This window comes from Anolis sagrei, chromosome 5 (genome assembly GCF_037176765.1).
Source record: "Anolis sagrei isolate rAnoSag1 chromosome 5, rAnoSag1.mat, whole genome shotgun sequence".
Classification (NCBI taxonomy): Eukaryota; Metazoa; Chordata; class Lepidosauria; order Squamata; family Dactyloidae; genus Anolis; species Anolis sagrei.
In genome coordinates this window covers 45,263,976-45,288,650 of record NC_090025.1, presented here as the reverse complement: position 1 = coordinate 45,288,650, position 24,675 = coordinate 45,263,976, and the positions used below count along the sequence as shown (strand labels likewise).

Here is a 24,675-nt window from a genome sequence, read left to right as displayed (position 1 = left end):
TGTGGCCTAGCAGAAGCTGATGGACTGCATCTCTCAGCAGTAAACTCAGCAATGGTTAAGCTGACTAATTTTGCTGGAATTTGCATTCCCAACACATTTTAGAATATTCCCACTCTTGCTTTATTTTAAAGGGAAGCAGTAATGACTGAATCATTTTGTGATCATAACAAATCTGTGCGTTTCCCATGAGTACTGAATAAATACATATTTTACGGGTCAGATCTTAAATGGTTTAAAGTGGATTTGTGATTATAGTACAGGCAGCCCCCAAGTTACAAAAAAGATAGTTTCTGTAGGTTTGTTCTTCAGTTGAATTTGTATATAAGTCAGAATAGGTACATTTTTTCAAATGTAACTCCAGCCGGACATACATACATTATATATGTGTTTGTGTGTTTTCCATAGCATAGGGAAGGGTTTGCTGTAACGTTTGTTTTGCTGTCTATGCCCTTGTTCAGAAGATTTCACCTCACTTTCCTTGTGATAGATTTTGAAAAATGTGGCTTGTTGTGGAACAAGGATTGGTGAAAAAGTTTCAATTGAGACACCTTTTCCCATGATAACTCCTTCAGGAGTGAATCTCCCTTTCTTGGGGTAGGTTTCTCTCACTTTCTGACCTGTCAGTCTGTTTCCCCAGTTTTCAACTATGAATTGTTTGTTAGTCATGTGTTTGTAACTCGGAGATTGCCTGTATATAAAAGCATGCTAAGGAAAGCAGAAGGACTCAATTAGTCAGGGTCTTTCAAGAATCTGCATGTCTGGGAAAAAAAGCAATGACTAGGAGCAAGGGTTACAGTTTACTTTTCTGCATCATTTACTATTAACGTAGTTTAGAATACTAAAAAAGTAAGCCAAAACAGAGAAATTTTAAAGCTTTTATTTAGTGTAAATTCTGGAGTAACAATTGTTAAGTCAACAAAGGCCACAACAGTGGAGTTCTTCACAGTAAGAAATATCTAGGACATCAAGAGTTACATTGTCTACCCAATCGTATTTAAATGGCAGTTTCCCAAACTGCAAGTTGCATGATTTAATGTTAAACTTAAAATGTTGGAAGTATTCCCTATGAATACACCTTCAAAACACATATCAAGCAATTCCTTGACAGCTTTCTGGATTTAAGAGAGAGAGAGAGAGGAAGAGTTCCAGAGAAATAAAAATCACTCTGTCCAACAGTTAATCAAAACGACTGAAATGTTAACAATCAAACAAAGGTTACCTGACTGGCCATAACTGTAAACTCTTTTTATTAAGCTACCTAGATGGTACAAGACTATCTGCACTAACAGAAATGGCCTCCAGCTCAAAAGATTACACTTCCACCAATTTCCAAATTCCACTACCAGAAGTTAGCTATTCTGACAAGAGTAACCAGCATCAGGCACACAACTTCAGAAGGCGATGTTCATGTAAGCAGGACTGTAGAGCAATGGATGTTTGAAATGAATGCAGTACTAGGGTAACACCAGCCTAACAGATGTGTGGACTCAAAGTCACAGAAATTCTAGCCTGTGTGACTATAATGAGTAAGCAATTATGATCCAAACCTCTGGAGGATCAAAGGTTTCATGCTGCTGTTCTGATGGATGTTGGAATTCTTCAACACTAAAGACAGCTTGCCTAACTAACAATATTTCTCTGTAATAGACAACATACAATATTGTATGTTGTTCACAGCACACAGTTCAGCTGGAGTGTTGGCTAGGACAAGGCACCACTCAGTTAAACTTGCCTCACAAAGCAAATACAGCACTATAAATCCCATCCTTTCCAAAACCAGTTTCTATATCAAGACACAAAGGCTATTTGGCAACAAATCAGTGTGGAAACAATTCATTGGACACACAAAAGTGGAAAACCACTTTCCTATAACAATCATTTAAACTGGCCTTTAAAAAAATCATCTTGCCTGAATACTCTTTCCTGTTATGAACTATAAATCCCTACATTGTCATAGATGGTGGTTTTCTTCTACTGACAGAAAGTTGAAACACTTTTAATACTGATAGCTGGGACTCAATGATATCTTGGGTTCTTATGCAATGTATAGTCAATACTGGAAATTAGAATACTGTTTGCAGGGATTTTTCCTCAACTGGACATGTGGTTTCAAAAACATTCAGCAATCTACCCAAAAGAAAAAGCACAAAATTGAATCTCACAAAAAACCCTGATTTAAAGAAGTGCTTCCCAGATGAACTCAAACCAAGCTAGAAGCAATTTCGGTTCACATAGCCCTATCTCAGGCATGGGCAAACTTGGCCCTCCAGGCGTTTTGGATTTCAACTCCCACAATCCCTAACAGCCTAAGTCCAAAACACCCCAAGGGCCCAAGTTTGCCCATGCCTGCCCTATCTCCTAACATCCTATCAACTCAATTGCAATGCAAAATGTTTCTTCTCAGTGCATTTATCAAAACTACAAGCTTGTCATGCTTTTTCTACTTCACATAACTTGTGTATTCCATAATATGAGGCTACAAATATACAATGCAATCAGTTTGACTGTTTATTCCTAACTGCTGGTACTTCCCATACACCTTGCTGAAGCCACACTAACTGAATGTTATCAGGTAGGCTGGGAGAAATGGCTAATGTTTCTTTATAGAGGTATGCCACTGTTCATGCCTGGAAAAGTGCAACTTTATTCTGACCCTGAAAGTTAAAAGATATGTGGCAGCTAAATGCTAATTAAGACTACATCTTCATTGAAAATTAAGGTTAAGCTTGTGCATTTATGACTATTACAACTGTCATGCAACTAACTGTTCTTTAAAGGCCCATGTTCCCTTTCGTATGCTTTATACTTTGAAGCAGGATGGAAAGGTTATAATTCATTCGTTCTAAAGAGCTGTGTCAAGTTATACAATGTTTCTCCCACTTTACAACTGTGCAAACAAATCACATCAAACTAATAAGTCTCTAACCTGCTTTGACGTATTAACAAAAACAAGTCACTGTTTGCTTCTATCTGGAATAATTCTGAACATCATCAAGAGGGATGGAGAGAAAGGAGTTAAACCTTTTGGAAGCCAAGGGAAAGTCATGCATATAACTCATTCCAAACAAGGATTTCCACACCACTCTACACAACACTGTATTATTTTGCTAGTACCACTGTAAAATGTTTGATATTTAAAGTACCTGGCAATATATGACATTTGAAACATAAAAACTGATGTTTCATTTCAAAAGCACTTGTCTTCAGACTGTACAATGTTTTCTCTACATTATCTTTGCACATTGCTGAAAACTAACACCAAGACTTGCACTGTTTACTTGTTCATTAAGAAAGGTTTAAAATGTCTAGCACTGCCATCAAATCTTCAAATATTCAATGATGCTACCATCTAGAATATTATGTAGCCTTAAGCAATTTAAAATTAAAAGCAGCAGCAACAACACAACATGATAGTTTGGTTTTCGATGCCTCACTTCCGCTTGCTTTTTGTGTCAGTAGTCTGAAAAACACTAGAGGCAGACATGAGATTTTCTATATATTGTCCAAGAACTTGATTTTCTGATTTCAATTTCAAATTTTCTTCTTTGACAGCATCTACTCTTGCAGACAGATCTGTAAGGACAAATCATGGTTATGTTAGGCATTTGACTCTGATGCAAACCATGGTTGAGATCCTCATCAGAGGCATTGCTATGATATTTAGCTATGCTTCAACCCCTGAAACCTAATTTAAATCCAGCTGTCCTGGACTAGACAATTCTGTGGTGCCAAAAGATGTTGCGACCCCACCTGCCAGCACCACAAAATTCAATGTGTTGTTGAAGGCTTACATGGCTGGAATCATTGGGTTGCTGTGAGTTTTCCAGCTGTATAGCATGTTTCAGAGGCATGCTCTCCTGACATTTCACCCACATCTATGACAGGCATCCTAAGAGGTTGTGGGTTCAATTGGAAAATAGGTGAAGTGAGGTTTAGATATCTGTGGAATGTCCAGGGTGGGGGAAAGAACTCTTTGTCTGTTTGAGGCAAGCAATTGGCCATCTTGATTAGCACTGAATGGCCTTGCAGCTTCAAAGCCTGACTAGTTGCTGCTTGGGATCCTTTGTTGGGAGGTTTTAGCTGACCTGGATTGATTCTTGTCTAGAATTCCCCTGTTGTTTTGTTTGTTTTGTGTGTGTGTATTCACACACACAAAACAATTTCAACAGAAAGGAGACAATTTCAACAGAAAGGAGGAAACCATGAAAATGAACAAAATCTGGCTACTAGTATTAACGAACTCTAAAATCAGGACAAACAAATAAAGGAGCAACACAGGGGAATTCCAGACAAGAATCAAGGACTAGCTAACACCTCCCAATAAAGGATCCCCTCAGGTAGCCACCAACGACCAGCCAGACTTCGAAGCAGCGATGCCATTAAATGCTAACCAAGGTGGCCAATTGCAACATTCACAATTGCCTCAAACAGAGATGTGTTCTTTCTCCCACCCTGGACATTCCACAGATATATAAACCTCACTTGTCTAGTTTCCAATAGACCTCACAACCTCTGAGAATGTCCGCCATGGATGTGGGTGAAATGTCAGGAGAGAATGCTGCTGGAACATAGCCATACAGCCCGGAAAACTCACAGCAACCACAGAATTCCATTACTCGGGATTACTGGTTTTTAAAGTGGGTTTTGGGGACATTTATGATTATGGAAAAAGCACCGTGGCAGTAAACGTGAATAGAAAATTGTTGTGTAGCTCTGAGTTTAATTTACAGCATCATAACTAACAGGTTGCCAGACCACTTCACTAAAAATTATAACTGAAAGATAAAATCAGTAATATGTAAATACTCTAGAAGGGCATTTAGGAAGAAACAATCAATCCAATGCATGTACTTAAAAACAAAGTGTCCAAAAAGACACTTGATCCTTGAGACAAAAATATACATTTTGGATGGTATGTCTGACATCAGAGAATAGTCAAATTAAGAATGTGTGAGCAGTTCTATGAGACTTTTTGGCTGAAGGGCAGGGCATAAATACTCCAAATAAATGCAAAATAAAAGACCCCGTTCCCCTGAAGGCAGCAGCACCTGAAAAGGAAAACATCATATAAGCAGTGCAAGTTTCTTTGGCAAAAGTAATCCTTGAGGTTTCCTGGTCCCAAGACAATTAGAAATATCTTGAATTGAGCACAGGAATGAATCAAGTGCCAATATAGTTGTTTTTGAGACAATTAAGATTATTCCTTACTCCCAGATGTGTAGTCCTGCTACCATATTTTCCAATTTGTTTCCAAACATTCTTCATAAGCAGACTAACAAACTGCACTCATCCAAATTGAACACTTGGAGAATATGAAGCCATATGACCAGGCTATCCAGGAAAGGCCACAGTAGGCTCATCAATCTAAATGCACGAATGGCATCTTGCATCACAGAACCATCTTTCTCCTCCCGAAGAAGAATCTAATAGTACTTTAGTCCTGCCAACTACAAAAGCATACTGCCAGGAACAGTACTCACATATCCTATTACTGATCCCAGACACTGATTCAGCAACCCAAGAGTCCTATAACCATACCAAAATAAAATAAAATAAGCCAACCCCAGCAAAATTGCTAAAGGAATGTGGTGGTTTAATCAGAAGCCTTTCTTACTAGGTCCCAAAACAGATTTAAAGATGTTTTGAACCTTGAGAAACATCCTTGCAGCCTGGCAGGAGAAAAGAGTTTTTAAAAATGGGCCTATCATAATGGTACGTTAGATAGCTGCTCTATACACATTAGACTGACCAACAATATTTCAACAGGGCTAGAAAATGGGTTGAAATAGATCTTAAAAAATCACTGTCATCTAAAAGCTGCTGAAGTTGCACAATAATCCCGCACCTCAGTTATTTTCACAGTAAGTAAAGAAAATGTAATCTAGATTTTCTTGGGAATCTGTTGTGGAGAATGGGCACTTGTTTCCCTAATGTGCAAGGGACTACCCATCAGTCACAACTCACTACAGAACAGTAACAAATGGATCACATACATAAGGACCACCGTGCAGGCTCTGAGATCTGCCAGGGAAGCCCTTCTCTCGGTCCCACCACCGTTCCAAGTATGGTTGGTGGGGATGAGGGAGAGCGCCTTCTCTGTGGTGGCTCCCCAGCTCTGGAATACCCTCCCAAAAGAGATTAGGTTAGCCCTCACCCTTGAATCCTTCCGATCCAGCCTAAAAATATGGATTTTTTAACAGGCCTTTCACCTTGAATAGACTGAAATGGGTGTATGTGATGATTGCTTACACAGTCTGGCATTTTAGTTCATTAACTGATGACAACCAGTTTTATCCACAGATAATACTGTATTTTATAATTTTAACAATTTTATTATTATGTGATGTTATGTGTGCTTGTTGTGGTTGCTGCAATAGTTTTATGTGTTACTGTTTTCATACTTAGGTGGTTGTTTATTTTATATGCAGGACTCTGGGGGGCTTTTGTGAGCCGCCCCGAGTGCCTTTCAGGAGATGGTGGCAGGGTATAAATAAAGTTTGTTTATTTATTTATGGGTTACCATGGTCAATAGAAGGAAACAGCTACCTATTTTCAGGTTTGTATACTCATCTCTTTTAACTGGGGAATTTCTACCCCCTTGCTCAATGATAAGAAACAATGTGGTCGAAGAGCAAGCAGACAAACAGAAGGATGTAACCCTACAATTATTTTATCCATGTCCTATAGACTCTAGAATTAAAAGTCATCATCTGACACCAGATCTTCCTTTTAGACATTTCTTTAATGCTGTGCAACTCATACAATGATGGACAATCCACAGCTAGATTTCTGAGATCTCTTGCCTATTTATCCCATCAAAAGTTATTTGCAACTGCATCTACCCAGACAATACTAATTCATTTTGCATATAGATAAACTTACCCTTCTGAGCTAGAACACTAACCTTCAAGTGTATGCTGCAGTTCTAATACTTGATTAATAAGACGTGTTTTTTCTTCCAATTCCACTTGATTTTCAGCCTCAATAGCTAGAATAAAAGAGATAATCTTTAGAAGAGCTAAATTTTATAATACATAAGACTGAAAACACAAAGAAAGTAAAAATGCTATCTACCATCCATATCTGAATTCATCATTGTTGAAAAGATCTTATCTGTTCTTGAACACCGTATGTCAGTGATGTGTCCTGTTTAAAAAGAAGAAAATAGGATCAGTGGTATGCACACAGAGTCTGGTTTTTATTCCATGATTTCAATGGGTAGCATCTGCATTAACATTTTGACTGTGAAAAAAGCAGTCATTTTTTTCTGTGCAGGTTCAGTGACTTTTTCAAAAGACAGTGAATGTTGAGGGCTGACTATACGTACATATACACATCACCTATCAAGAGAATTATAGAACATTTCACTTTCCCACCACACACATCTTCAGTACAGTTCCCCCCCCCCCCCTATTTCTCAAAGGACAATGCTTTCCTGACATTAGAATAACAGAATAATAAAGTTGAAAAGGACCTTGTGGGCCAGCCAGTCAAACTTCTGCTAAGAAGCAGGAAAATCGCATTCAAAGCACCCCAAACAGATGGTCATCCATCCTCTGTTTAAAAGCCTCCAAAAAAGCCTTCACCACATTCCGGGGCAGAGAGTTCTACTGCTGAACAGCTCTCACAGTTAGGAAGTTTTTTCTAATGTTCAGGTGGAATCTCGTTTCCTGTAGTTTGAAGCCATTGTCCTGCATCCTAGTCTTCAGGGCAGCAAAAAAACAAACTTGCTCCCTCCTCCCTATTACTTCCCCTCACTTATTTATACATGGCTATCACGTCTCCTCTCAGCCTTCTCTTCTGCAGGCTAAACATGTCCAGCTCTTTAAGCCGCTCCTCATAGGGCTTGTTCTCCAGACCCTTCATCATTTTAGTCTCCCTCCTCTGGACACATTCCAGCTTGTCAACATTTCCCTTCAATTGTGGTACCCAGAATTGGACACAGTATTTCAGGTGTTGTCTGACCAAGGCAGAATAGAGGAGTAGCATGACTTCCCTGGATCTAGACACTAGATTCGTATTTATGCAGCCCAAAATCCCATTGGCTTTTTAAGCTGCCAAATGACATTGTTGGATCATGTTTAACTTGTTGTCCATGAAGATTCCATGATCTTTTTCACATGTACTGCTGTCGAGCCAGGTGTCCCACATTATGTATTTTTGCATTTCATTTTTTCTGCCCATCATTTCATCACACTAGAGAAAAAATCCACTTAAAATCTGGTTCTGCCTCCTGCAAGAATTTGGAGGTTTGTAGTTTAGTGAGGCTGTTAAAGGCTCCTCCCTAAACTACAAACCCCTCATCTAGTGTGATGAGGGCTATTGTGGAGTATTTTGCATTTGTCCCTGATGAAACTTCATTTTGTTAGTTTTGGACAATCGTCTCTCTAATCTGTGAAGATCAGTTACCACCCATGAGGATTGCTAGATGCCAGATAAATCTAGTTTCTGGTTATTAAGAGTTACTATCCAAAATAGCCCTAGCCTAGCCTATGCCACACCATAAACTTTGTACTGACTTGATATTAATATTGAAATACAATAATTAATAGCAAATCGATAAAGAAAAACTGAACTTAATGTATCAGTTGGCCCATGCCTGGTCTACTGTATGTACTGTACTGAACGTATCTCTTCTTATGAACCATCTAGGAATCTAAGATCTTCTGGGGAGACCCTGCTCTCGATCCTGTCTTCTTCACAGGTTTGGTTGGTGGGGACGAGAGACAGGGCCTTCTCAGCAGTGGCCCCTCGGCTGTGGAACGCCCTCCCTAGGGACATTAGATCGGCCCCCACCCTCTTAACATTTCGTAAAAAAGTCAAAACCTGGCTTTTTGAGCAGGCTTTCTCAAATGCAGTGTAGCAGACAAACCCTGATTTTGGAACGACTGGACAATGCAATTAGATAGTGCAAATGGATAACGATTTTGGTAAGCAGACATGGAGGATCTATGTTTTTATCAGTTTTATTACTTACTGAATTTTATTTATTCTAAATGTTTTAACTGTTTTTATGTTATTGTGGGCATCGAATTGTGCCGTTTTGTAAACCGCCTTGAATTGCCCTCGGGCTGAGAATTTACTATATAAATATAGTAAATAAATAAAATAAATACTGTATTTGTGTTGGTCCCTTTTTTCCCTTTTAGCTGCTTCCCTCCATTGAGACGTAGGCTGACCATAATATCAATGCATTTAATCAAACCTCATCCTGAATGAGATCTAATTTCTAGATGAAACAAATGTGAGTCAAAAAGATGGATGAAGAGAAAGTGGGGAGGAAGACACTTCCTTGAAGGTGTGAAGGGCCTGAAAGATGCCACAAATGAATGCAAGGCTTTACACACAAGACAGGCTGACTCCTCTTCATCCTAGTCTAAAGCCTTATGCAATCAGGGAAGAAGAAGAAACAACCTTCTCCCTTCCAGGGCCTTCCTTGAGCATCCCAAGAAGGAAGCCTCCCTGACAGTATGTGTCCCCACCACACTGGAGGGTGGGGGATCCTGTTTTTTAATTATTGCTTTTGTTAATCTACCTATCTATTTATTTATAGGCTTCTAAATGACATCTAGAAGTCGACCCCCCTCCCCCCACAAAGCATTCCCACCCAAACAGCCCCAAATCATTCGATTCCTTCTGTTGTCATAAGCAGCTTCCTCCATCCCTCAGGGAGCCAAAGCCCTCGCCCTTTTGCGCACGCGCACTCACCTCTCTCTCTCTCTGTCTCGAGGCCTTTGAGCGCGCGCGCCCGTCACCTGCCCAAGTGACCCTCGGACCCCGTCCAGCAGCGCCTTTCCCACCAGTTCAAAAGCGGTCACTGCGCCTGCGCGGCTATCCTCTTTTGGCCCAGGACCAAACTGCGCACGCGCCATGCGTCGATGAAAACAACCACCGAAAAGGGTTGAGGATGGGCCCACCAATCACAGCGAAGGAATGACCGACGGCTTTTCGCAGAGTAGCCAATGAAAAGAGGGGACTCATCGGCCGACTCGCTTCCAAAGGCATCCCGCCGGCTGTGGGCGTGGCCTGTCTTTGCCGGTTTGCCTGGCGCTGCTGGAAGCGGAGGAAGGAAAACAGAGGGGGCGGGGCTTCTGTTACCGCCCTTGTCTCTTTTCCCTTATGAGAGTGTCAACTCTCGCGAGAGTTGTAAGGTCTTTTTAGATATTGTTTTCCCATGCATTTTAGAAAGGGACAGGCTTTTTATTTAGATAGGCTTGTAAAGATTATTGTTTACTGCATTTCTATACCGCTTTTCAAGGTTTTAAGACCAATTCAGGGGGTGCTGTGGTGTTTTAATGGTTTTTAACTAGGAAGAAAACAGGGTATTAATAATAATAATAATAATAATAATAATACACAATATGAGGATTTAAAGATAGAACTGCAAAGACTCTGGCACAAGCCAGTCAAGGTGGTCCCAGTGGTGATCGGTATACTGGGTGCAGTCCTAAAGACCTTGGCCTGCACTTAAAAACAATCGGCACTGACAAAATTACCATCTGTCACATGCAAAGGGTCACCCTACTCGGATCTCCACACATTATTCGCTGATACATCACACAGTCCTAGACACTAAGGAAGTGTCTGACGTGTGATTAAATATAAAAGCCAGCGTTTTTCAATGCACAAGCGATCCTCTGGCCCTAACTCCAACAAAAGTGGGGTCTACTGTGCTTTATAAGTTGAATCCCCAGGGAAGGAATGGAGCCATTATAAAACAACACTTCCAGTCTCAGGAAAACATCCTAGAAGGCTACCATGGTCAATATTATCAAAATTATTGAGAGACCCCGCAGAATTTGTGGGGATTTGTAAAAAAGCACTATGATGCAATGGGTTGACTGGAAAGGCATGTGGATTGGCTGAGTATGCCAGGGGCCAGAATTCTGGTTGACTGCTGTCTCTGGCTTGCTGCTGAGACAAACTATTTGAACTGCCACTTTCACCTTGGAGAGTGAAGAGAGCGCTGCCAACTCTCTGAAGCCTGATCATTTCTAAGGCATGAAGCATATTTTAAAGACAGTTGAAAAGGACTGTTTATTCCCTCTGTTCTCTGTGTGAGAACAGAGGGAATAAACAGAATATATATATAGAGAGAGAGAGAGACAGACAGACAGACAGACTGCTCTATGTGTGTGTGTGTGTGTATTGTTGCTCTGTTTGATCTTTTGAACGGTAGTAAAGATATTGTTACTTGTTACACAAGCCTGAGTGACATTTTATTATACTGCAGGGTATATTTTGGTTCAGAAACAGTGGTAAAGCTTCTATTTATTTATATCTACAACTTCCAACAGAAACACACACTCTTGTCTGGTTTCTAATAAAGATAATCCACCAAGGGAATAAAATCTTTTCCTGTCCAACAGTCAGGCATGAAAACAGGTTGAAATGGATCAAGATAATCCATATCATCTAAGAGCCCCTGGATCTGGGAGGCTGGTGGTACTAATGCTTGCAGCTGAACAATATTTGGAGAGCTACATGATTTGCAGGATGTGTAGAGAGACTGTGTCACAAGCTTTGCCTCCAGTGACATCGGGATCTGCATTTCTTCTGTTTTAGAAAGGAAACACTGACACAAATATGTTGCCTCAGAAACAGTGGGTAGATCCTTAGGCACTTTAATAGGAATGTTCTATTCTAATAATAGAATATACTTAGAATTCACCCACTGGCATTTAATTCATGACTAAGTAGTCATATTAGAGTATTGCATCAAAATCCGAAAAACAAAGTCGCACAATACCTTACAGACTCACATATATTATTTTTTGCTAGCAGCTGCTGAATTTATCAGATGCATTAAATGAGCCCTTGTGCTTAAAAACATATTACAAATTAATGTTGCCCGTTTAGATCTAACCCAAAAGTTTACAAAATTACTTCATATTAATCATGAAAATATTGCTTTAAGATAGGTCAATCGGCAGTCTAAAATCCCAAATGGAGGGCAATAAGAACCACTGTTTCCATTCCACATCAATACAGTAATGCTCACTGAACATACAATAAGCTTGTGCATCACTGAACCTAGTGTAGTTTATTTGTGGGTAAAATGCATACTGTTGAACCACAGAAGATCTATGGTGCTAAGCACCAGCACTATTGGAACCTTTTGCATTGCAAGGCAGAAATAGACAACACAATATATGGGCAATCACTTATACAGAAAAAGCCAGCTGACAATAGTTGTCCATGCTCAGCTCTCAAAACCCACAATTTAGCAAATATTTCAATACAGATTCTAGAGCTAAATGCAAGATATTGTCAATGATTGAGTTAAAATTAATTAAAACCATGTTTTTGCTTTTAAAGGAGCATAACATAGCTTTGGCAGCCTTCATTAAAGTGGTAGTTGAGATGGAAAAAATATAAAAAATACACTAAAGAATTGTATACTCAAAGAAACTGCTTTGAGTCCCCCTAGGGGTGGGAAAAGCGGTATATAAATGCTGTAAATAAATAAATAGTGCAAAAAGTGCATATTAATCGGATCCCTGCTGTCAAGATATAGTAGGACATGGCATTTGCTGTTGTTCCCCCCAGTTGTGCCTATCTATTATACTGGAACTCACATGATCTATAGTACTGTGACACCTGCACCCCTCTTCTACATTAATTGGCCAGTATAAAAAAAAGTTATATTAAATCGATTCTTCGTTGATATTGAAGACTTCCACCACCACCCCATAAAAGAGATATATAGTTTGACCTGTGAGAATTATAGTTTTCCAAACAAATTGGAGATAGCCCCCCATCCCTACACCTCTCCTCGAGTCTCCCAAGGACCAGCTTAGCCCCCATTTTCTCACCCCCGAGCACCAACATGCAGACTCCCACCCCCATCTCAGCTGTTCAATCTGAGTTGGGCTGTGGAGTGGATCTCTGCATGGCTAGCTGAGACCGCCCAACTGGCTTCCCTTTCTCTAGCTAGCCACATGAAGACTTGTTTTATTGTTTTTATTGTCTCTATTGTTTTCATATGGTTTATATTTGGTGCATTAAAATAAAGTACACCTATGCATCTGAACTCAAGGAGAATTGGTATAAAGCATTTTATAGATGGTATTTTACTCCGGAAAAGATATCTAAGTTCAGTAAAGTTAAAATTAGTGATGTTTGCTGGAAATGCGAAAGACACAAAGGAAATTATTTTCACATGTGGTGGAATTGCAAAAAGATAAAGAGCTTCTGGCATTAAATTTATAAAATAATCGGAACGATATTAAAGGTAAAAATAGAGTTTAAGCCAGAGGCAATGTTATTAGGGATCATAGACTCCATCTGTTGGGGTTCAGCCTGATCTGTGTGAATCTGATCTGTGTGAACCTGATTCTCTGATAGTATTTCCAACTGAGCAAGCCACTGAACATGTAGTTTTCCCTGACAATGTGGAAACTGGTGTTGATGCTGAGTTCAGTGGCGGGGAAAACAAAACTGAACAGCCAGATGAAAATGTTTTGGAATCCAGCCATGATAGCTCTCCACCTGGGTTTTTTAATGAGGACCGACGGGAACAGATAATGAGAGACAGGAGTGATTCACAGTTCCTACGAAGGTCAAATAGATTACAGGAGAGACAGGCTCAGGCTTCAAAGTCAAGGGGCGTTTCAAGGAATAGTTTCTTTGGTATAAGGGGCCGCCTGCCGGGTGCCTCCTTAGATCAAGCAACGTTTGGGACTGTGGCTGTGCCTTGGCAGAATTCCTGTGTTCCATTCCCGGTAATCCCAGAGGCTTCTAGTTTTTCAAGTACATGGTTAGCGAGAGGCTAACAGGTTCCTGGTTCTTGTCTTGTGTGTTTTTGGACTTTTGCTCAAGTTCAGAGATTTTCCTGACTGCTGTGTTTCTATGGTGGCTTTTTGACTTTGCATTTAACTTTCTTTTGTAACCATTTTTTCAGCAATAAAAAAGGATTGTTTTTCCTACAGTCCAGTGTGGTGGATTTAATCTTATGGTCTCGTTTCTTGGTCTGGGATGCAACACCATCAAAGACAAAAATTCAAAAAAAATATTTTTTTATTTTACCACAGCGGCGAGAATAGTAATAGCCAGAATTTGGAGATCTAATAAAACCCCTACAGCAGAACAATAGCTGTTAAAAGTATGGGATATTATGAACATGGACATCTTAACTCAAAAAATATCACAGAATATAGCGAAACTACCCAAGACAGATTGGGGAAATTTTCTGGAGTATATTAAAAACTTAAATAAGGAAATTTGTATCAGTAATCTACAATGAAGAAACTCAATGGACCATCAATGGGAAGCCGACGACTTATTAATAAGAATAAAAGACAACAAAGGGACTATTTCAGACAACAAACTTCCCAATTACCTGCCCAGGGAACTCCTGGAAGTATCTTAACCGGCACCCCCCCCTCTTTTTTTTCCATTTTGTTTCCCCACCTTCCTTGTTCTTAATTCTCTCTTCCCACGTTTCCAATCTTTGCTGAAAATATTGTTCCCACTCTTTCCATGTAAATATTATTTTTTTCCAATTTCTTTCTTTCTTTCTATCTGCTCCATCTAAGGAGCAACATATTCCAAATAATTTTAAAAAAAGCCAAAGAAGCCAAAAGATGGTATAGCGCATGTGCAAAAACGTCTCCCCCTGGCAAACAACACATACAATAGTATATCCACACTGTCTTCTGGACTACAGCTCCCAGCATCCCCTAGACCTGGCCCTTTAGGAGAGGAGGATGATCCAAATGCACTGCTTCCAAACTGCAAGCTTTCTTCTTGGATTTCTTTGAGAGCATTCCAGTCCCTGCATATTTCCAATTTTCTATTCCTGGACTGCAATTCCCAGCAATCCTCCAGATAGATAAGGTAAATAGACTAGATAGAGATAGGACTGCAATTCCCAGCAATCCTCCAGATAGATAAGGTAAATAGACTAGATAGAGATAGGTAGGTAGGTAGGTAGGTAGGTAGGTAGATCAATGAGGAGGACTGCTGGCAGTTGCAGGCCAAGAATAGGTAGAGAAGGAAGAAAGGGGAGAAAGAAGAAGGGAAAAAAAGAGGGGAGGAGGAAAGGAAGAGGAAGAGAAGAAAGGCAGGAGAGAAGAAAAAAGGGAAGGAAGGAGAGAAAGAAAGTAGAAGAGAAAGAAGGAGGGCAGGTTGGCCACAGCAATGTGTGGTGGGTACAGCTAGTGTTTATATAAAAATATCAAGTAACCCAGAATATGAGGGGATTTACGCATGATCCTGAAACTTTCTGTCGCACAGATAATATAATTAGAGTTGCTACAAGCTGTTTGCCTTCAGAAAAGGCCTTTTTAAACCCATATAATCCTTTTTAATCCCTGAAAACATGCATCCAGTACTGGGGTTGTGACTTTGGAATTTGCCAGTGACACTCTCCTATTGGTTGCAAATTGTTGCTAGAATGAAGAAAATCTTTGTCTCCGCACCAAGACACGGTCTGCTGTCTTGATTGCAAAACCAACCTAGCAACTAAGAGGTCATTTCAGGCCCCTGGCATGGCATGGTTTCTATGATGCTGTCAGAATGCACCACTTCACCTAATTTCAGTTGATTTAATTTAGGGCTCAAGGAAAACAACCAGCACGCTGCAGTTTGTGATAGTAAGAAAGAAACAATGTCTAGGCTGTTTCTTTCTTTCTTTTTTCTCTCCACTATCCTCTTTTTTAAATAAGAAAGAAAGAAATTTAAATCTCTTTGAAGTTCATAAGCAGAATCTAATAAATTGGCTCAATGCCTTCATTTGAATGAACAAGATGTAATATCCTTTGACCCTCTTGGGAATTATCATGCAAAGCCTAGTGAAAGACAGTGGTTTTAAAACCACAAGTAGGGAAATGTAGTGTCAGGAATCAAGATACAGATAGAGCTGTCTTCTTCTGCTAATTCCTTTCCCAGCCACACAATTTAGCTCCAGACATACACGACATTGTTTCTACATCTTTCATGGGAAATACATAAATTAGAGTGACACTGACTCATGGAACTCTCCGTTTTTAGTTTCTGTTTTCTTTTTTTGGTGAAACAATATTTGTTGGAATTATGTGTAGATCTCTGTGGATACATGATAATAATATTGATAACTTTAATGTTTATATTTCCCAGTTTTCATAGCAATGCTGCCTAATGAGACATGCCACATTATCACAGGATGTTCTATGCCCAACACTACCGGAGAAATTGTACTGTATAGCCAGTGTTGCACCACCTGACATCCACCGGGAAGTAGCAGACAGCAATGGATGGACCAAGGCATTGATATCTCCAGCTCATCCTCTGTTCAGATATCAGACAGCAAGCCAATGCCTTAAATGAAAAAACAGCTTCCAAAGATCTACAGAGATATTCGCAGGAACACCTCAGCAATCGAGAGCCCAAAAGTGGCAAGTCAAAACCCAGAACCTCAATCAGTGGCTGATATCAGATGAGTAAATACTTTCTGGGCACACAGAAGGCTGGGCGATTTGGAAGGCACTGAACAAACTGCGCTCTGGCATCATGAGATGCAGAGTCAACCTTAAGCAATGGGGATACAAAATGGAGTCCATAACATGCGAGTGTGGAGAAGAGCAAACCATAAACCACTAACTACAATGCAATCTGAGCCCTGCCACATGCACAATGAAGGACCTCCTTACAACCACACCAGAGGCACTCAAAATGGCCAGTTTCTGGTCAAAGGACATGCCAAATTTTTAACTTTGTTTGTGGTTTTTATATGCATAATTTTATTGATTAGCTAGTTGGTGTTATCAAAAGAAACAGTGCAAACACAACATACATCTAGTCCTTTTAAAATAAAATACAAATATACAGATATTTGTCAGCTTGCAACCAATGTAGCTTAGCCGTAGATATATACATCAACTATCCTCATCCCCCTTACACTGCACCTCAATCTGATCTATGTACTCTGATCTCCTTTTAGCAGCTTTAAGATAATCTGGGGGGGCCCTGCTCTTGATTCCGCCTGCCTCGCAGGCGCGTTTAGTGAGGACAGGGATAGGGTCTTCTCAGTGGTGGCCCCTCAGCTAAGGAACTCCTTTCCCAGGGATATTAGATCGGCCCCCTCCCTCCTAACCTTTCAGAAAAGAGTGAAAAACTGGCTCTTCGAGCAAGCTTTTGGAACTCAGTGTAACCAGATAAACGCAGTATTATGAAATAACGAATACGGAATGCCCTAAAACGATGCAAAAGGATAAGGAGTTGAACTGGAAGACATGAATTATTATAGTTTAATTGATTTTATATGGTTTTTATTATGTGTTTTAACTGTTTTTAATTGGTGAATGTTGTGTTGTGGCATCTAATTGTTGCCAGTCAGTATGCTACCCTGAGTCGCCTTCGGGCTGAGAAAGGCAGGGTAGAAGTGCTGTAAATTAATTAATTAAACAAATAAAGGGCAACTTCTGTTGTCAGAATGGGGTTGTAATCAGCCAACAAAAATGAGGTTTTGGATGCTGTATCCTCGCTTGTTTTATTGTAAACAAAAGGCTATAAGTATTGTTTCCTTTCTTCTTCATATAGATTGCAGTTATGTAAAGTGTGGTTATGACTCCATCTGCCGTGTCTCTCCATGGACTCCATTTGTTCATATCTTGCCCTGGTAAAAGCGATTCTTGGGTGTCTTGGCATATCAGCTTTTAGGTACGGTGCCCGCTGGAAATTTTGTTTAAAGTATCCTAACCACTTCAAGGATCTTGTGTTTGACAAGATGGCTATATCTTTCTGGGCTTTAATATTTAGGTTCCTTTGAATTAATGTCCTTTTTTCAGCATCCCCATTCTGGCCTAAGAAGGCAATTTGTAATTCACAGGTGTGGAGGAACCTTGTTAATTGTTCTGACCAGGAAGCTTGGTTTTGACCATTAGATTTTTCTAAAAAGTACCATTTTGGGAGTCTATTATTTTTGAGATTATTTTAAACCAGTAATTAAAGGCCCTGGCGAGTCCTTCGATAGAATATTTTTCTGGCTCATCTCTGACTGTAGCAGCAGTTGTCTTAATGTTTTTATACATTAGTAGCAGCACCCGCCACACGATGCTGTGGCCAATCTTCCCTCCCTCTTTCTCTCCTTTCTTTCTCTCCTTCCTTCCCTTTTTTTCTTTCCTTCTCTCCTTCCTTCCTTCTCTTCCTCTTCCCTTCCTTCCCCCTTTCTTTCCCTTCCTCTTTCTCCTCGTTCTTCCTTCTCTACCTATTCTTGTACTGCAACTCCCAGCAGTCCTCCTGGTCGATCTATCTATCTACCTACCTACCTACCTACCTACCTACCTATCTCTCTCTATCTAATCTATCTATCTGAAAGATTGGTGGGAGTTGTAGTCCAGGAATAGGAAATTGGAAATTCGCAGGGATTGGAATGCTCTCAAAGAAATCCAAGGAGAAGAAAGCTTGCATCTGGGAAGCAGTGCAATTGGATCATCCTCCTCTCTTAAAGAGCCTGGCCTAGGGGATGCTGGGAGCTGTAGTCCAGAAGGGAGTGTGGATATGCCATTGTGTGTTTTGTTTGCCAAGGGAGTCGTTTTTGCGCACATGCTATAGCGGGTTTTTTTTTTTTTTGCTTTTTTGACTTTTTAAGTTCCTTCTGCTTTGTTTTTCCATGTCTTTATGAGTGATGGTCACTCATTGGCCTGATAGGTATATTGTGTCCAAATTTGGTGTCAATTCATCCAGTGGTTTTTGAGTGATGTTAATCCTGCAAACGAACATTACATTTTTATTTATATAGATAACTGTATTCTCAATTTGCTTCTGCCATATGGGGAAAGCATGCATCTATATGGTTTGCCACCAAAATGCAAATCTTTAAAAAGATGGAGGCTTTTGAAAATAATAATAATTCTAGGGTGTATTTTGGAAGAAACTTTTAAATGGTTTGTGGAAGATTTGAAATGTTTTTCTTTATTTAAACTTATTCAACTTGGTAGTTTCATGTCACAAATGCATAATATTAGCTTTGAATGAAAAGTTTGCTGAAACATGTTGAGCTGCTCTTCTTGTTTGTGGAGTAGGAACCTATCCCTGTTCTTTCCAATTCATATCTACTTCTGGTACCAAAGTTGGGAAACACTTAATGAAGTGAGGTAGACTTGAAGGAGAAACCAAGATAGTAACCTTGACAACCACCAAGGTGAAGGTTCAAAGTCTACTGCAACTTTGAAGTAACAAGTTGGCGAGAAAACACTAGACTGCTTTCACTACCACCATAAAGGGATGGCAGTAAAAAAGAGGAAGACGAAACAGGAATTTTATCTTCAGTACTAGAGCACTGAGGCATCCTTTCACTTATAGATCTACTTTTTGTTTTCCCCCCAAGTTTTGTTCTTAAAGGAAATGAAGAAAGGCCCTTTATTTTAATTAAGGATGCAATTCTTTGCAAAATTAGTTATCAAAATATGCAACATTTTTTTTGCAATTTTCTTCTTGTGTAAACACCTTCAAAAACTGCATTATTCACAATTTGGAGCTTGTATTGTTGAAGGCTTTCATGGCCGGAGTCACTGGGTTGTTGTAGGTTTTTCGGGCTATATGGCCATGTTCTAGAGGCATTTTCTCCTGACGTTTCGCCTGCATCTATGGCAAGCATCCTCTGAGGTACCTCTGAGGATGCTTGTCAAAGATGCAGGCAAAACATCAGGAGAAAATGCCTCTAGAACATGGCCATATAGCCCAAAAAACCCTACAACAACCCAATTTGGGGCTTATTTGGTGCAAAATTCATTCACAAAAGACAGATATTTTTTCCAGCTATTTTCTGCAAATTTAATGTCCTACTCGTTTTGTACAGAGAATTGCTGTTTTTTGCACAAACACAAAACCCCCCACATGTGACTAGTGTGCATATCTTGAAGTCCCAAGCAATGACGTTTTTATGTGGTTTTTAATCTGTTTTATATATTGTTATGAGTTTTAATTGTTCATATGCTTAGATTGTTTATATTTATGAGATGTGAGTAATTGGTCACTGGATTGATCAACAGCATGGTAAACTTCATCTTACTGAAATTTCTCATGGAAAAAATTCAGTATAATATAGTACTAATTGCATGTGCTAATGTGTGAGTATGTTTTGTAAAACAGCCCTTCAAGGAATGCCCACTCAGTTGCTTAGAAAATATTAAAATAATTCATTCAATTTATAGAATGGCTTAAAATTACCAAGAGCAATAATATCCTACTGTTAGTGCCCTCTTTCTCTTCATTAAGAAATTATATAATTAGACCGTTTACTTGAGTTATGTGCATTTTCACACTGCAGTTTCAAAGAGAGCTTGAGGAACGGGGCAGAATATCAAAGACCCCAATGTCAAGGCTAACAACTGTAACAGAGAACCCAGTACTAATCCATTTATTTCCCTGTTAATGCTTCTCTAACATTCTCTTAGCACCTTGAACTTAATCCTGTATTATCTTCTACTGACAGAAACGGCAAGTTTTCAAAGTAAAGTACTCATTATGCTTAAACATATTCCAAATTCTAATTAAGACATCCTCAAAACCAGTTGTCATGGCCTTCAATGGAAATTAATTTATTCAACTCAACAGAACATATCAATGCACTTGGCGTGAGAGGCACTGCCAGTACTTGTCACCTTGCAGGAATATATGCAATTACACCACAGAAAAGCTCTGTGTGATACTGCCACTCATGCAACAGGCAAATAGTAATAACTATTTAAATGATGGTGATGATGATGATGATGATGATGATGGTGGTAATAATAGTAATAAAGGTGGTGCCTTTAGAGGTTTTGTTTACAAACAGTTTCACCTGCACTGAGTGTTGGAAATAGCAACCTTCCAAGCCTCCACTAACTGTTCGTAAATGTATATAATTGCTAACCTATATTGTATGTACATTTTGGTTTCCCAGTTTGACTGTACCTCTTTGGTGTGGGAGGGCCTTCAGACACAGGACTCCATTTTGTATTCAGTATGCTTTTAGACCTCAATGGAGTTAGGGCAAAAGTATGATAGCTGGGACCCAATGCTGGCTGCACAATGCAGGTCAGGATTAGAGAAGCAAAGACATGCAGTTTATAGCACGCTTCATCCACATGTAATTAAGTGGCAAAAGTATGATAGCTGGGACCCAATGCTGGTGGCACAACGCGAGTAAGAATTACACTCACATAGCGAGTGAGAGGCGCTGGTGCGTGCTATAAACTTAACTATTGTTAACTGCCATTTTTTACCATCCTTCACTATCACTCAAATTTAACTTAATTATATGTGGATGAAGCATGCTATAAACTGAAAGCAGTCTCGCACATGTCTTAACTTCTCTAGTTCTGACCCGCGTTGCGCAACCAGCATTGGGTCCCAGTTATCATACTTTTGCCAATTAAGTTAAGTTTGAGTAATAGTGAGGGATAGTAAAAAAAATGGCAGTTAGCAATAGTTAAGTTTATAGCATGCACCAGTCTCTCACTTGCTGCGCGAGTGTAATTCTGACCCACATTACGCAACCAGCATTAGGTCCCAGCTATCATACTTTTGCTGCAGTTTGTCTCCTTTCAGACTTCAGTTAGTCCAGTTATGCAGTTTGAACTATACGCTTAAAGACATTGGACTATGGCCTAGTACGCTGAATATATAGAAGTTTGTTAGTAAACCTGAGATGTTATTTTTAAAGAAGACTACTTTGTTCTTATCTCTGAGTGCATATTTTAACTAAGAGGTTTCAAGGGAGTGTATATCTTTTGGGTAACTGCAAATTTCAGCTTCAAAGAAACAACCACCATCTGCTAACTACATATATTTTTGTAGTGGCATGTCTTTATCCTTGGCAGTTTAAAGATATGGTTCTTCAGTTTAACAGCTGAGTTACCTGTGTGCCATTACATTAATGATCATGAATATCACTTGTTCAATGGGTTGACTTCTAACAAGGTCATGCTTTTCTTGACTAGTGGTTTTCAAAAGGTGGTCTTTAGGTGGTCATGGAAGTTCACATTTGCCAAATGGATGTGACATAATTTTTACCTTTTTATAGTAAGGTTATGGTGCAGTTAATTCCTACAGGTTATGGAATTTCAAATATTGTGCACCTTTCTACTATGTGCACTTTGAACCAATCACTACAATTTATTTTTATCATGGTGCATGCTCAGTAAAGTATCCAAACAAAAACTAACCTTCTGCATGATGCATATTCCTGGGTAAGGCATACAAATTTTTATTTTTCTAAGGCAGTTCCAATGGTAAATTGTTCTTTAGAACCCTGCACTTACACTCAGTCACCCTCCTTCATATCCAATGGCAAGAAGATAACATAGACTCATATATAGAGCAAGTCATACTCTCTCAGCCTAAGAAAAAGGCAAAGGCTAACCTACTCTAGCATCTGATGAACCAACCTGGATATAGTATATTATTTGAGAACACAGAAATGTTGGACCACTCTAACAACTACTATGCCAGACTTCACAGGGATCATAGAAATCCACAAGCATGTGGACAACTTCAACAGAATGAAGAAACCATGAAAATGAAATAAATCTGGCTACCAGTATTTTAAAACTCTAAAATCAAGACAGTAAATAAAGAGGAATACTAAAAAAAAAAAAAAAAAAAAAAAAAGGAAATCCAGACAAGAATCAATCAGGGTCAGTTAAGACCTCCCAACAAAGGATGCCCTCAGGCAGCAACCAGTCAGGTTTTGAAGCTGCAAGGCCATTCAATGTTAATCAAGGTGGCCAATTGCAACATTCACACCTGCCTCAAACAGACAAGAGCTCTTTCTCACACCCTGGACATTCCACAGATACATAAACTCCACTTGCTTAGTTTCCAACAGGCATCACAACCTGTGATGATTCCTGCCATAGATGTGGGTGAAATGTCTGGAAAGAGTGCTTCTGAAACATGGCCATAAAGCCTGGAAAACTCACAGCAACCCACTACTCTAAACAAATCCTGCTAGTGCTAAGAAAACCCTGTGATGGGTTCACTTTACAATCGCTGCAGTCAAAACAATAGTTAACACCATTTGCTGCTGTACCTGATAAGAGAAATGGTCCTTGTCTTTCTCAATTGAACTTAGACTGTTTTGTTGAGTATTAAATTAAACATGAATTGAAAGCAAAAATGTGGAGGAGCATATAAATTAAATACGGGATAGTAAAAACTTGTTCTGTTGAAAAATGCAGTCCTAATCTCACTTTAGGGAGTAACTATAATAACAACAACTATATTTTTATACCCCACCTCCATCTGCCCATCTGACTTGGAGTGTCTTACAAAGGGACAAGCAAAGGGACAAGCCCAAAAAAACACAGATTAAAACATAGCACAATAAGATAAAATCAAAATATCAAAATAAAATTAACATAATTAACATATCACAATAGCAGAACATAACATCATAAAAGCAATACCAAGACTGGATAGTAATAAACTTTGAGTAAGCACATTTTGAGGGTCCTTCCACACACCCATGTAACCCAGAATATCCCGGCAGAAAATCCCACAATATTTGCATTGAACTGGGATATCTGCGTCCACACTGCCATATATTCCAGTTCAAAGCAGATAATGTGGGATTTTATTCAGCTGTGTGGAAGAGGCATGACAACAATGAAACTTATTTCTGAGTTGGGTCATTACTACAATCTACATTTTTAACCAGTCTTGCACAAGTTGGAGCCATATTAACAACAATGCTCAACAGCACAATAATGTTTTACCTAAACATTTCAAAAGCAAGGAAGACAGATCAAACAGTATGCTTACCTTCTTCATTAGAGTATATTAAATTATTGAAACCTGTAATTTAACTACACTGGTTACTTCTAATTAGTAGTTAATTTGTCACATTGTATAATGATTGGAGTCATAACATGGGCAATGATGATTTTAATATTGCAAAAACTATTTTACTTGTAAACATAGTTGTTTGATAGTTTAATGAATTCCCCATAAAAATTTAATGCTATACTGTCTCCTTGGTGTAAACCTGTGTTGATAACTTAATTGGAAATGTGCAATCATAATGCTTTCCACAAATAACAAAAATAATTATGATCATCTATGTCTTTACCTATTAGACCAGAGTTTTATTTGGGGGGGGGGGGGGAGGATGCACTCGCTACTATGGTAATAGGAGACCAACATGTTATACATTCATACATGATCAAAGAACACATATTTTCTATTATTTAGCATACTTTTTGTAACAAGAAAGTCACCTTTGATTCCTTACCTGAGTCATCAGCCAAGGGAATGTTCGTAAAACTGTCGTCGTCCTCTTCCATTTTGGTTCAGCAAGTTGTTGTTAATTTTAGAAACACATTAAAGGGAATGCTGCATTTCCTAATTTCCTTTTGTTAAAACTTTAATGATTCTACGCGCAGCACTAAAGGCTACTTGATCCTTCCAGTAAAGGCGACACACTTTTTTTTGTTCTCATTGACAACAGCACACTTGTTCACTGAACAATCTCACCAACCTTGAGCAGCCTCCCGGAAATTGTTATAACACAAAGTTAAATAGTTACAACAGCTTTCACCAGTAGGTGCCGAGTGATCACCATTGTTTTACTTTAGCACTGCATGTTACCAGATCATTTTTTGTCCAGTTTCGGAAATATTACATACAATATCTTGATATTAAAAGACCAATCTAAAACACGTTTCAACATTTTATTTAGTTACAAAACAAATCCTATAGTATAGTTTTGAG

At 39.2% G+C, this 24,675-nt stretch overlaps 1 protein-coding gene across 2 annotated transcripts; it reads right to left on the bottom strand.

Annotated features, from left to right (window-relative positions):
• Positions 1–861: 861 nt before the first annotated feature.
• On the bottom strand, positions 862–24,428 carry SCOC (short coiled-coil protein). Of its 2 annotated transcripts, none has more exons than XM_060778921.2 (4): positions 24,197–24,428; positions 7,075–7,146; positions 6,905–6,988; positions 862–3,573 (listed from the first exon to the last, which is right to left on the bottom strand). In XM_060778921.2, the coding sequence occupies exons 1-4, from the start codon at positions 24,246–24,248 to the stop codon at positions 3,431–3,433; spliced, it is 351 nt and encodes a 116-aa protein (XP_060634904.2). In that variant the 5' UTR covers positions 24,249–24,428; the 3' UTR covers positions 862–3,430. The 2 variants fall into 2 exon arrangements, with proteins under 2 accessions (XP_060634904.2, XP_067324781.1); XM_067468680.1 differs by lacking the exon at positions 24,197–24,428 and adding an exon at positions 9,709–9,890 and having other exon boundaries at positions 7,075–7,148.
• Positions 24,429–24,675: the final 247 nt, after the last annotated feature.